This window comes from Lycorma delicatula, chromosome 1 (assembly GCF_047948215.1).
Source record: "Lycorma delicatula isolate Av1 chromosome 1, ASM4794821v1, whole genome shotgun sequence".
Classification (NCBI taxonomy): Eukaryota; Metazoa; Arthropoda; class Insecta; order Hemiptera; family Fulgoridae; genus Lycorma; species Lycorma delicatula.
The window spans coordinates 51,974,415-51,988,660 of NC_134455.1; the positions used below are offsets into that span (position 1 = coordinate 51,974,415).

At 35.6% G+C, this 14,246-nt stretch overlaps 1 protein-coding gene across 5 annotated transcripts in view; it reads right to left on the bottom strand.

Annotated features, from left to right (window-relative positions):
• Window positions 1–14,246, bottom strand: part of LOC142318222 (octopamine receptor beta-2R-like) — a 785,889-nt gene that overhangs the window by 17,093 nt on the left and 754,550 nt on the right. For all 5 annotated transcript variants that reach the window (XM_075354790.1, XM_075354814.1, XM_075354806.1 and 2 more), the window contains one exon: window positions 6,615–6,964. In XM_075354790.1, coding sequence (XP_075210905.1) covers window positions 6,615–6,964 — 350 coding nt within the window. The remainder of the gene's footprint in view (window positions 1–6,614; window positions 6,965–14,246) is intronic.

The following is a 14,246-nucleotide window of genomic DNA, read 5'->3' on the forward strand; positions in this document are numbered from 1 at the left end:
TTCACACATCCCTTTATGTGCAAAGGATGGAATTTCCTCATTAATTAAGGCGCCAGCAGCACTGATACGGGAGTAACAGAGGATGTAATTATACATTACTAGGATGGAGACATGCGATAAAAAATATGGTCGTACTATTGGTGAAATAAAATTTCAATCATTTTGCTAAAATCTACTAAGAATTTTTTCTGCTAATTAAATAAAACAATTAAGTTTCAAGACCGCCTAATCGTTATCTAAAGTAAAGTGCTTTACTTCAACAAAGTAATTCTTATGATTTTTTAGTAGGTTTTTGATGGAGGATTTCACAATTGATCCAGCTCCAAAGTAATATAAATTTATGTTGCGTTTATTAAGATATAGAACCAAGAAGGTTTAAATAAATTTTTACTTTCTTCCGACAAAAATTTACGACATCATAAAGAAGATTTAAGACACTGCCGATTCAACTCTAACGAATATAACTCAAAAATGAAAGAAACAGGCGGTAGCATTAATACGCTGGAGAATTCAGTGACATGTTAATGATATCGGGGGTTTTGGTGGCTAGGGAATATACAACTGCGATACTACTGTAAGAATCAAACTCGTCTAACTATGGTAAAGGTGGTGCTAGCTGTAGCTGTACAAGCTATAGAAGTACTAGTGGCTACGAGCTATTGTTTTCCCTTAGGACATTTCCGTTGGAGCACAATACTATCAGTCCCCAAGACACCACATGTGCAACAAACACATAAGTTTACACCTTTACCATTCAGTGTGAAATGTTTTGTTTGCAAAACGTGATCTGTTTAACAAACCGTATAAAAATTACAACTTTCTTTTAGTTTTTCTTTTAGTAGTGATAAATACCGAGAGTGTTTTGAAACTTTCAGTAACGTTTATTGAAAAATATGAATAAATTGAAGATTTAAATCCATCCCATTAAAATGTTTACTCTCTGTTCATTCTAAGAAGGAGATATCACATAAACACACTGCAAACGACCGAGCGCTGTGGAACAGTATGCCTAAAAAATATTTCATACTAAACTTACAATTTTTAGTAATTCCTCACAAATTATACCCACTTTACACTTTAATTTATTTATTTAATTACTATTATAATTTATTTAGTTATGTATGTAATTATAATTATTTATTATAATTTTTAATTGTAACTTATAACTTTTTAATTCCTCACAAAAGTTTTAATATAATAAAACCTACGAAAACAATAATACCCCAAACAATTACTACCATATTATTAAAAGTAATTTAACAGGTAAAATATATAACTTGAACAAAACCTTACCACTTCAAAATATTAAGAAACTTGCTTACCTTATTTTCTGTCAGTGTCCGACAAACACTGGATTCCCTCCATCATATCCGATTCTTCATCACTCCCAGAAGTTGGCGTTGACGACGAATCATCTCTAAAATTAATTATTAGTTCCTCAACCACAAAATCGATAAAATTATCTAAGTCCCAAATTTTCTTTTCTTCTTCAGTAACATGCTTCACGCACTATTTCCGCTTATCAATTGATACCTCGTTCATGCCTTTTTCAAGCAAGATTTTAAGGTTTTTCATTTTATATGTATTATTATTTCAGGAAAAATAGCCTTTTACTTGGTTCCACACTAACTCAATTGGATTAAGGTTACAGTGATAAACGGGAAAGCCTTAATGACATGACCTGTGTGATATAATATATAACCTTTCGTTTCAGCCAAATAATCCATTAAACATTTTTTTAATTTATCGCGATTGCGTTTTACATGCAATGAGTTCTGCTTTTAAACTGTTTTCTCTAAAGTGAATATTTTTTTAATGCAGCCATAAAGCAATTTCTTGTTTCCTCCATGAACTCTTTGGAATATTTTTCAGTCTTACACTATGGTACGGAGAATTGTCATTACAACAATACTATTTTCGGGTAATAACGGCAATACTTTTTCAAACCTTTTTTTAAAAATATCTCCGTTCATGTCGAGGTAGTCTCCAGATTTTTTGGATTGAAAAACGAGTAATCCTCTCTCTAAAACTTCATTTTTATTGCCAATATGCACCACAATTAATCGCTTTCGTTTATTTTTTTGGAGGTTACGGGCCCCTGCTTAATCCTGACAGAAATGCTGTTTTTACCGATGTAACTGTCGTATCACACCAAATTCTTGAAATGGCGTGACCTTCATTTACCCACGTCTCATCCAAATAAAATATATTTCTACCCGTTTTTCTATAATTTACTATTTTTTAAAAATAAATACGACACCAAATTATGATCTCTTCTCGATCAAAAATTACACTTTTTTTACTTTTAATAAATTTAAAATCCATCGACAACAGGAATTTGTATAAACTAGTGCATCTAATCTTTGGTAAACTCTTGTCACAGTTTATTAGAGCCAGCAATTTTTTTAAGTTTGGTACTTCGTTTCTATAAAAGAAATTATGTGCAGTCAATCTTATTACATTTTTAAACATTTATTACATTTTTTTTTTAAATTCATCCCATTTTCCAAGTACAGGGTTTCCACGGTTTCTATTTTTAATAGGAGTTTTTACCTTTCCTTTTCTATTTATTTCAGTCCTTAATCTATTAATACTACTAACCGACACACCAGTTAATTCAGAAGTAAGTTTCATTACTTCCTTTTTGACCAACGTTGGATTTTTCTCCAGCAGTGATGAATACATTTAAAATTATGTTTTTTCACCACTTCGTAAATGTTTCCCTTTTCTGTCCTTACTAAAAGATGTTCCTGAATTATCAGCCCCATCGGTAAACTATTCTAATACACACACACATGCCAGGCTAATCACACTATCAAATCTCACAATAATCAGTAATATCGCACAGTAAATAAATCGCACAATAAATCATAATAATCACACAATAACCGAATATACACACACACTCACGCGTACAAAAAAAAGTACTGAAACACAGAACTACAATTAAAAGAAAATTACAAAATATCCAGTACGGAATAAAAGAATTTATACTGCAAGTTTGAAGCTGGTGATAAACAACGATGTTTGTTTATAAACGTCCGATGGTTACAACAGCTGGGCGCGTGAGATAGTGTGCTGTATACACACGCACTTCACACTCGCAGTTTGTTTATTTCATATCTCTTTCTAATACGAAAATATAATAGGAACTAATAAAAAAAATTATTTTCGATTGTTATTTTATTATTTTGTCTAAATTATTTCTACACTTTATTAAGGGTCTTTTTATAATATGAATACTTGAAATGTAACTATTTTTTTGTTGTATCTGAGATAAATTAAACATTTATTACTTGTGCCGTTGGGTTTTAATTTCTGTCAAACAGATAGAGAACCTAGATATAGTTAAAGAGTGTTAATAAGGCTTTAAAGGAAACTGAAAATTCAGAAAATAAATCTTGAGATACTGTTATGTAATAAATATGCTTTGAAAGAGAAATCGTTTATTAGCTGATGATCAGCAAGCTTATGTTAATGCTAATCAGAAGTGAAATTTATGTCCATTTAAATGGTTATAATCGAAAACAGTTCTATGAATTCAGTGCACAGTTCCGTGAATATTATTTTAAGTGAAAATGTTCAAATTAACAAAATATTTGTCAAAAGGACATACGAAGTAATTATGTATGTGGATGAACATCATTTTACAAAAATTGGTTCGTGGCAGGGTGATTTGGGTATCACGCTACAACGCTTTTACGACATTATTGGTTGTAAAAATCGCTATTTACAGTAGGACGAGGATTCATGTCAATCCTCGTATTCCTGATTTTAAATCGTTTATTCTTATAGTTTAGTCTTGTAGAATATCTTTAGCAAGCACTCTACACTTCGAAATTCTACTGAAAAGGTTACCTTTCTTCAGAAAGAAATTTTCATCGATTGAGCTCTGACAACAAATAAATTTAAGTCAAAAGTGTGCTTTATCTAGGGAAAAATGTTGGATAAATTACAAATCGAATAAAAAAAGTCAGTTTTCTTAAAGGTATTTATTTTCAAGAGGTAAGTGATTATGGAAAAAAGAAACAAATCTTATTAACAAGACAATAAAATAAGTTGGTTATAATTTCCAATAAAAATAAGTTATCCAATAAGATCAATTAGAGACGCAACAGTAATTATAGATATGAAATTAAATTTACTTTGTGATGATAACAAAATAAGTAAATAAAGTAAGTACCGATAAATGCAGCGAACAATTTTTTCAATCTTTTATTTATTTTCCACAAAATAATATTTCAGACGTATGATTTTAGTAACTTTTTAATTAAAACAATCTCTGAAAAGGTCCTAGCAATTTTAACTTTAATTGGTTTCAGTTAACGTTTGATAACAATAGATGGCGTACAGCTGAGAAGGGTCGGTGGACATAAGGCTCATTCAAGATGTCAGGAGCTGGGCGAAAGAAAATATGGTGACACAGATTATTAAAACATGGTGACACAGTAGCAACACAAGGAGCTGTAACGACTGTGGAGAATTGGACGCGGCCGAACATGTTATATTTTCATGTGTCAGAAGGAGGGATCTGAGGGCCCGGGTAAAATGGGTTACGAGTGGACAGAATCAATGGAACAATGTTGTGAGACAGAGAAACACGGGCTAGGATCACAAATGCTATGACAACCATGATTCAGACGAAGGCAGCAGAGGAGAGGGCCTGGCAGTAGGAGAGGGCCTGGCAGTATAGGAGGACTACGTAAGACGTAACGGGCGCCGAGCTGTCAAAGAAACGCTGATGGCGGATGGTGGTGGGCGGCCAGCTTCTGGAGGTGGCCGGCGGGGATCCTCAGAGTTGTCGTCTATCAGTAGCCTCCTGAGGACGTCGTCGCCGCTGTTCTTTGTCGGCGTTAGGTGTGTCCGGACGGTTGCACGAGGGCTGTGTACATGCCCCACGGATTGGGTCCGGCCCTTGTGCGACTTGAGGGGGAGGTTTTTTAGCGGGTGTGAGCCTCGCACTAGCAGTCAGAGTGGGCCTGGCAGAGGCTGGTAGAGCTTTTGCCTCTTCCCACGGAAAACAAAAGAAAAAAAAGGATTGTTTGATAAGATTATTGAAAATCATCTAAAATAATAAGTCTAATGATGATCACATTGAATTATTACATACCAAATATGTCAAAAATAAAAAATAAACCAAAATATTTGAGTTTTGGACTTTTTTTTTTAAACTACAGTAATAAGCCCTCATTGAGAGCTTTTCAATCATATATCATATGTGGTAGTTATTTTAATTGGTTTCAAAGTTATAGCCAAAGAAAAGTTTAATTAATGAAATGTTTGGATGTTACAAGGGGAGTGCACATTGGTTCGAAACCGACTTCATATACATATATTTTTTTAACTTTTTTTAAATTTAAATATATTGATTTATTAATAATTATTAACTTCTGATTGTAAAAAAAATTACAATAGATAACAATTCAATCATAATAATAATAATAAAAAAAAAAAAATACAAAAAAACGAAGTTATTAGTGAAAAAAAATATTTAGTGCTTTTCATTTTAATTCAAAAATTTTTTCAGAGGTTAATAAATGAATATATTTAAATTAAAAAAATGTAAAATATATATTTATGAAGTCGGATTCGAACCGATGTGTGCATGGTTACAGATTCGACATGTTCTCACTTACACCACATAACTACTTGAGCGACGTGAAACTAAATTAATATATAAACTAACATAAAATACTGATACGGACACCACAAAAAAATGCGATCAATGTTGTCCATCACAATGCAATTGTTTAACTAACTGTTCACTTAAAAAATTGGAGGATATTATCTTACTTTCAAACGAAATAAGTTTAAATGAAGTGCAGCAAAAAATGTGTATATGTAATTTAATAGGCGCACAAGTCATGTGGTGACTACATCAGATTTTTTCATTTTATTATTAAATATGTAATTATAATTAAATTATTATAAATTAAAAAAAGTTTCCCTTTTCTTATACAATATCACAAACTAATTTTTAGCTCTTAGATTGGAAAAGTATTGGAACTGGAACACCAATCAATGTCGAGAAAAAAATGTGATTGAATGAAACTTACAGATGAGAGACGATTCCCATCTAACATTTGTATGAATATCCAGAACACAAAACTTATAAATATTCACTTAGTCAAAAGATATTTTCATTATTCCTAAAAAAGGCATAACTTAATGAGAAAGTTATTTGTATAAATAACTATATGTTATGTAAATATGTTATAATATATAGTTATAAATAACTATATATTATTAAAACTTATTTAAGTAATATTAACAAAAAAAAAAATTAAATGCATATTTAAAATAATTTGTATATATTCATACATTTCAAGTAAATATTACCGCATTTTCTAGTTTAAAAGGAAGAATAAACTTTACGTGCTTAGTTAAGCATGCAAGAGTAAAGAGTGTAAAAAAAAAATAACTTTTTCATTCTCACTCTCTTACGTTTGGTAACAACAATATTTAGTTTTATTCCTTTCTCTTGAAGTAAATCGTTGTTTCACTCTTTGCAATTTAACTTTGAAATAACTTTCTTGTACTAAATCAAATCAATGAACATTACTTACTAATGGACTACATTACATACTATAAAGTATTGTTAATGATTTAATTACCAGGAAAAGAACGGTAACCAGCAGATTATAAAAGTTCCCATGATGATGCCAAGTGTTCGTGCAGCCTTATGTTCGCGTTTCATCTTTATGATGTTTCTGTCTTTAGTGGGCGTTGAATGAACTCCGACTTCGTGAAGGGTAAGTGTCTTGCTTGAACCGCCGCTAGAACTCAGTTCCCCGTTGCAGTCACCGCGATTGTGATTCAGTAAAACTTGATTACCCATACGACTATGAATTTGTTTTTCTTGCCTGTTAGCTTCTTTAAAAATAGCCAGATATGTGAATACCATTATGGTACAGGGAATCCAAAATGATATAGAACTTGATAAGATCACATACCACTTGTTAACCTGTAAACATTAATTAAGGATAAGTAATAAATCATGTAAAACAAACATAAAAATTACTAATCGAAGTATATTTACAAATAAATTGTACACAATAAACGAAATAGTTTTTCTTTTACTTTTGAGAAAATTTTATTTGACTTTCCAAATTGTTTGCTATTTTTATTGTCTTATCTATCTTAAAATGTTATGGTTCCGAAATTTATTAACTAATCATCTTAAGCTTTCTGTCAGGTTATATATACATATATATATATATATATATATATATATATATGTTTGTTTTTTATAAACGGAATCTCTGATAGAGGGTTTCGCAGTTTATGACAATTACTTTCAAATTGTTTCAATTTAGAAAGTGACCGTAAGGTTTCTTGGTTTAAATTTAACAAAGCTCAGAGCCACTATTCCATAAATACTAATCAATTTCATGTTAATGAGTCTAGAATACCTTATTAAATTTTGTAAGCCACAAAGTGGGAAGTAAAATTTACCAAAGAAAACAAAAAGTGGTATTAAAATATCAAAAGAACTTGATTACTATTCTGTTGTCTGATAGAAATTGACTTTTCAGTTATTTATTATGTTTTGAGATTAAGGAAGTAATACCATCTAAAACTATTATTAGCAGTTGTATGTTGGAGGATGACTGTTCAAGTATTATTCATATCAAAATTCTAACCTAGTGGACATTATAAAATCATGTTGGTCATTCAAATTAGCACGTGTAATTGCCATACTGCAGGATTTTTTAGGTTTATTAAATAAAAACTTAAATCAGTTTTCATTCCGTATATCGTATTATCGTATTTATTCCAATCAATAATGAAAATAGTATTAAAAGACAAAGATGGTTTTTGAATGCATTTACTACCTTCATGCTAGTAGTCCAGGCAGTATCTGTTTTAAGATGGGCATATTTGGACTTTTTCTATGTGATCGTTAAACTTTGCTTTAATGCCCCCAGAATATAATTTAATTTTTTTTCGCAGTACTTACGGGAATGTTTTGCGAGTACTTATTATACGTAGGACTTTCAGATTTTGCCTCAAACAACGTTTTGATATGACAAAGAAACACGCCAAATTTAACAAAATCGGTCTGACAGTTTGTGGACAATAACTTTTGAATCCAGATTTAAAAAAAATGCGATTCTTCCTAATTGTGTAGAGCCTCAAATAAAGTCTCTAGATACTTGAAAATTTAACTACATATAAAAGGGCACTCAAACTTTCAATTGCATTTAAAAAAATTTAAAACGGTTAATTAGGAGAGTCTAAAGAATTTTGCAAACAGACTTGCAATTTTTTTGCTTTTAAACAAATTGAATACCTTCAGGAATTTTTATCTAAATTAATTTTAAAAATCACAGCTTAAAGTACTCGAAAAGACGCTTATTTAAAAAAAAAACAAAAAACATAAAAATTCATCCACTAGAAGCTGAGATAATTGCATTTTGAGAGCACGTTGTAATTTTGAATGCATGAATTCAATTTTGAGCACGTTGAGCGTTTAGGTACCTCTACCACGCCGTCCATGCATTTTTCGTGCGGCCCGAGTATTTTCAATCGACATTTTATCTAGGTTGCACATGAGAGCAGGAGTGGAAAATGTACACCTGGTAAGTACTCGGAAAGATGAAGGTATATGTCGAAAAAAAGCCCTACCACAATTTAGTTTCGTTGTAAACGCCGGTCAACTTAGATCGGTTATATCTTCAGAGATAATTAACGAATGGAAACTTCTTTTATTAAAAAGAAGCGACTTTACAAGTACTTTTAACCTGTGCATTTTAAAATTACTTAATATAAAAATTCTTTCAGGGAAGATCTGAAGGTCCTATGTATAAGTACTCGAGAAAGTTCATAAAATATCTTGATTTTTCCTTTTTTTGACAGTTATTGCTATTTTAACATCAATAATAACGTATTTTTTTATTTGCAACCGATGGTATTGTGTGAAAAATTAATAACAAAACTTTTTTCTCTAAAATGAACAGTTATCGAGTTATACAGGAAAATAGAAGAAAAAATGGATATTTTTGATATGTTTTTTACATTTTTTTTTTTTTTAACATCAATTATAATTACAATTGGCTCTCCTGCGGAGCCATAAGTAAGTTTCCTAACAGAAGCACGTTATAAGAAGGTCCTTAATGAACCCCCAAAATAAATAATACACAATAAACAGTTGCAAGCAAACTTAAAGTCAAATATGAAATTTCAAACTCAGTCATAAATCATAAACAATTAATTTATGATTTAATTACTATAAATCTATATAGTGACCAGCACTATATAGTCCACAAAACAAACATTAATAACAAATAAAAAAGAAAAAGAAATAGAAGTAACAAGAAATTAGATACGACACCACTAAACTTGACGGTGTTAGATTCCAAACTGTTACGCAGACCCTAAGTCGAGTACATGGGTTCGTTTCAACCGTCGGACGTCTCTGCTGTTATTGAGTAGATTAATTGCAAAGTGGTTTACATGGTTCTCAAGCCTCTGTAGGTATTTGTCATTGCGCTGTTGTGCAATCTCACGAACCATTAGGAGCTCCAGGTAATCGTGAATCTCATCATTCCGTGTGAACTACGGAGCTTTGGCAATTACCCTCGCTACTTTGTTCTGAAATCGTTGTATAATTTTCACATTACTAGTACTAGTCGTTCCCCACAATTCTACACCGTACGTCCAGACTGGGCGCAGGATAGCCTTATAAATTTAGATCTTGTTGGGTAACGTAAGGCCTGAGATCCTCCGTAGCAGCCAATGAAGTTCCCTATACCTTGCGTTTAGCTATTTCCTCCTCATCCTCACGTGACACTTCCAGGTCAAACGCCGATCAAGGTGAAGTCCCATATACCATACAGTCTCCGTTTGCGGGATCAAAACACCATCGAGGTACACACCGAGACAGTCACCTCTCCACATGGAAAAAGTGACGTGCCTCGACTTACCTTAATTAACCTTATTCTTCCACTTTTTCTGCCACACACACACACACGATCAAGCGCCATTTGTAGGTTCTGCGAGGCTAGGCCAGGGTTTTCGTTAACGGCCAGGATAGCAGTTCATCAGCGATCATGGCAACGATGCAATCATCTAGGACCGGAATGTCCTCAGCGAATATGGAATACAACACAGGGACCAGTACAAAGCCTTGAGGGACACCCAATCCAATCTCAAAGAACCTTGAAAACTCGTCATTACATTTCACCTGAGCAAAACGACCCTGAAGATAATTCCGCAAGGAAGTAGGGTTGAGGAAGTTGTAGCTTTAACTTGTAGAGCAAGCCAGGTTTCCATACCCTATCAAAGGCGTGTTGGATGTCTAAGAACGCTGCTGAGCAGAATTTCTGCTCCTTCAGACACCCTCTGATGACTCTATGGGATTGTTCGATTGTGGAATGGCCACACTTGAACCCAAACTGATGGTCCGGAATTGTCACCTTACTCTCCAACACTGGCCTAAGCCTGTGCAGTATTACCTTCTCCAACAATTTAGACAAGACTGGTAACAGGCTAATTGGTCTGTAAGAAGAAACTTCCTATGCAGGCTTCCCTGGCTTCAAAATAATTGCCACCGCGACACCTTCCATTCCGCTGGGAAGTAAGACGTCCGCAGAACAGCGTTAAACATGATGTACTTGATGCCTTTAAGGGGTAGCATGACAAGCATTTTATGCGTCACTAAGTCAAAGCCTGGGGCCTTCCTTAATCGTCTTCTTTGGTTGACTAATTTCAGTATCTCCCTTGGGGAGATCGGTTTAATCGGGAAGCTGTTTGGTATCGGGCTCTCAAGGAAGTCGTTAACATCCAAATTACCGGGACCCTTTGCATCGTGGGGTCGGAACGTTACCTCTAGGTGTGAAGCAAACAGATCGGCCTTTTTCTTTGTCAGTCCTCGCCCACGATCCAGTACTCCTCTGTAGGGCTGGGAGCGTTCGTGATGATCGTTGCAGTCCTTTTGTAGCTTTCCATGATCCCTTAGAAAGATTTTCTATGTAGATCTTTAATGTCTCATCCCTGATAGTCCTCAACAAGCTCCTCAGCCTCCGCGCCGTCCTATTAAGAAGAGTCCTATGTTCTGGCCTTCTGAAACGCTGCCAATTCCGCCGAAGACGTCGCTTCGAGACAATTAGTTCTGTCACTACCCTTGGACAGGTATTGTCTCTGGCTGAGTGCAAATCATCAGGTGTAGACCGCCATGCTCCCTCCTGCATGACCGACGTCAAAAAGTAAGTCGCGTAATCAATATCCCCAGGGGTGTCGAATGAAAACGGGTCAGTCAGTTTCTCTTCAATCCAATCCTGGTAAGGATTGAATCGAAACCCTATATGTTCGTCTCGTATGAAGAATAGCCCTCTCTTTCCTTCTTATACCGTCGTGCTCAATGTAAGTAGAACGGGCGAGTGGTCCGACGATGAATCATAGTTGTTCTCCACCAGAGTGTATGCAGATGATATCATTTGCATACACCTCGGGTATATACCCGAGGTAACAAAAAAGTCAAGCAAATTCGGGATCTTCGTCAGGTCCGAAGGCCAGTATATAGGCTGGAATCCCGTGCAGATTTTGAATACATCTCCTCAGCGATCTACCCCTGCTGGTAGTCAACCGGGAACCTCACAATGGGGTTTTCGCGTACCAGTTTCTTCCGGCAATAAATCTAGAACCCAGAGTTGCAAAGAAATCAGAAAACACCTCATCCGTTACAGTACGTCGTAGAGAGCAGTACACAGCGGACAGCCTAACAGGCCCCAACCAGTCTGTAATTTCAACCGTAGTTGCCTGAATCTGGTCAGTGCAGAAGCCCGGAAGTTGATGATGCCGCAGAGAACTCCGAATCAGAATCGCGGTTCCTCCATGGGCCCTCCCAGCTGGGTGATTTGCCACGTAACATACATAGAATAACCGTGAAGCCTGAGGTAGTTCCGGTCAGTAAAGTGCGTTTCCGATATCAAAATGACGTCCAGGGAATTTGAAACTCCCATAACTTCTAGCTCCTCACGACTAGAAAGTAGGCCGTTAATGTTCCCTGCAGCGAAATCTGGACATCAACAGATTTTGGAGAGCACCTGGGTAAGAAATGATATTAGACTCCCAATCTGTTGAACCAGGAAGTCTATATTTGATGAAAGCCTGTCCAGCTTGTCCACACTGCCCTCACTAGCACGTCCAGCTGCCGCAGCATACATTTTATGGAGAGATTCAGGCTCTGCGTTGATTGTCCTCGGCATCTCACGACCCAAGGAAGGGAAGTTTTTATCATTAAGTGCTTGGCCGGCCACCTTGCGGCTAGCGGATTCGATTCTCGGAGCAAGTTGCGAGTTCCAATTTGCCTTTCGCCTATGCTTCCTCTCCAATATCTCTTGATATACTCTACAGACTCGGTAATTTGCAGGATAGTCGGACTGACACAAGGCGCAGGTTGCAGGAGTGCTCCTGTTTTTTTTGGGACAGTCAACTATCCGATGGCCCTCCCCACATTTCACGGAGCGGAAAGGCCTCATACAATTGTTCTTAGTGTGGCCATATTGCTGACAACTAATGCATTGCACGAGGTCTGTAGGCTTCCGTGGCGTCTCGAATAACACCCTGCAATTGGCAATGTACTCCAATTCAAAAATGGTCTTATTGTTCTCCTGTGGCTCCAGATTCACGAAGAAAGTCGATGTGGGCTCCTTAGTTATTGTTGGAATAGGAGAAGTGTGGTGGGGACTAAGGGTGAGTGAGCCAGTCGCGGTCCAGATGCCGGCTCGGACAGTCCAGTGCTGATACTAAACGTATTCTAACGTAAACTTAAACGACATGCTGTTTCTTATAGTAGTCGCGGACTCGCTGCCGTGGACTGTAAACGTATGTCAATCTTAAACAGATGTGTGTAAACGCAGTATTAAACTTATACTTATGTTATACTTTATACTTTACGTTAAACCTTTATACTTTATACTATGTCAAGCTCAAATAAACTGTGGAACTTAAACGAGTGAATCTTATTTCACCTGCATTTTTAAACTATAAACAGTTATCCTGTGGCGTGCATTTATCAAGTCTTTCACCCGATGTCCATGGCCTTCGATTTCGTCCTTTATCATCTCCAGTGGAATAGACTGGTGCAAGTTTCTGATTACAACACGAAAGGGTCGTTGATATTTCTTTGTGAAAGTATGACCTGTCAGACCATGCTCTCAAACAACATGTATAATCTTCTTGTACGCCTCGATGTCCCTAGAGATTATTCTCATCTGCTTACCTCCGACCAGTCGAATGCTGTAATCACTCTTGCACACGGCCGCTTCCAGCAGCTCATACAACTACAGCACGTCGTTTATTCCGTAAAGCAAATCGGAAGAGGCTTGACTGGCTCAGTTTGGTTCACAACTTCCGTATCCTTTAGTAGAAGGCCACTAAACTTATTCGATAGTGGTAAGTCGCCATTGCTAGGACTACGATTCACTGTTTTCCTCCTTGGCACAGGTATCGTCCTCCACTGACTAGTAGTAGGCTGGGATTCCATGGTTACACTCTCGTTATCACTCGACGCACCTGACAGATTGTTCACCAAGTCGCCTCTAATAAGCTTCCTGCGCACAGCCCTCCTCGGGTCCCTATCCAACGGCGGTAGTGGACCACGTTTCTTGGACGGTACACGACAACCTACAATATCAGATGACCCTCGTCAACCATATCTGCCAAAGGTAGCTGATCCATATCGTGCAAGAACTAAGCGTACATAAGCATACGAAACTAGAAACCACAAAAAGTAAATAAACAATTAACACTCCTTAGCAACGAATGATACTCCAATATTATTGGAAAGAAAAAAAAAATTAAACTTACACCTAATGATAATTAGCTTCCAAAACCAAACCGCATTTATAAAAGAGAACTCAATATAACATAAAAACAAATTCTAGGTAGAAAACACAAACATACGACTATCTCAAAGAACAGCTGATATGATATTTTTACATTTTGTTTAATAAAAATTTAAGCATACCTTTATCAACTGGCGCATAACGAAATAATCATTTCTGATGATAGTTCGGAAGCATTAAAGCAAAAATTAGCGATCATATAGAAACGTCCAACACAAAACAGATATCACCTGGACTATAATGCGAAAGTACACATTTCAATATCGTCTGGTACTAACTTTAATTTCTAGCTTAATCTTAGTAACCCACCCGTTGGGTAACAAATTTGCGCTGGGACTTTGGTTTTTTATTATGACAGCTTTACTAAAAATTAACGGATACTTCCGTATTAAGAAC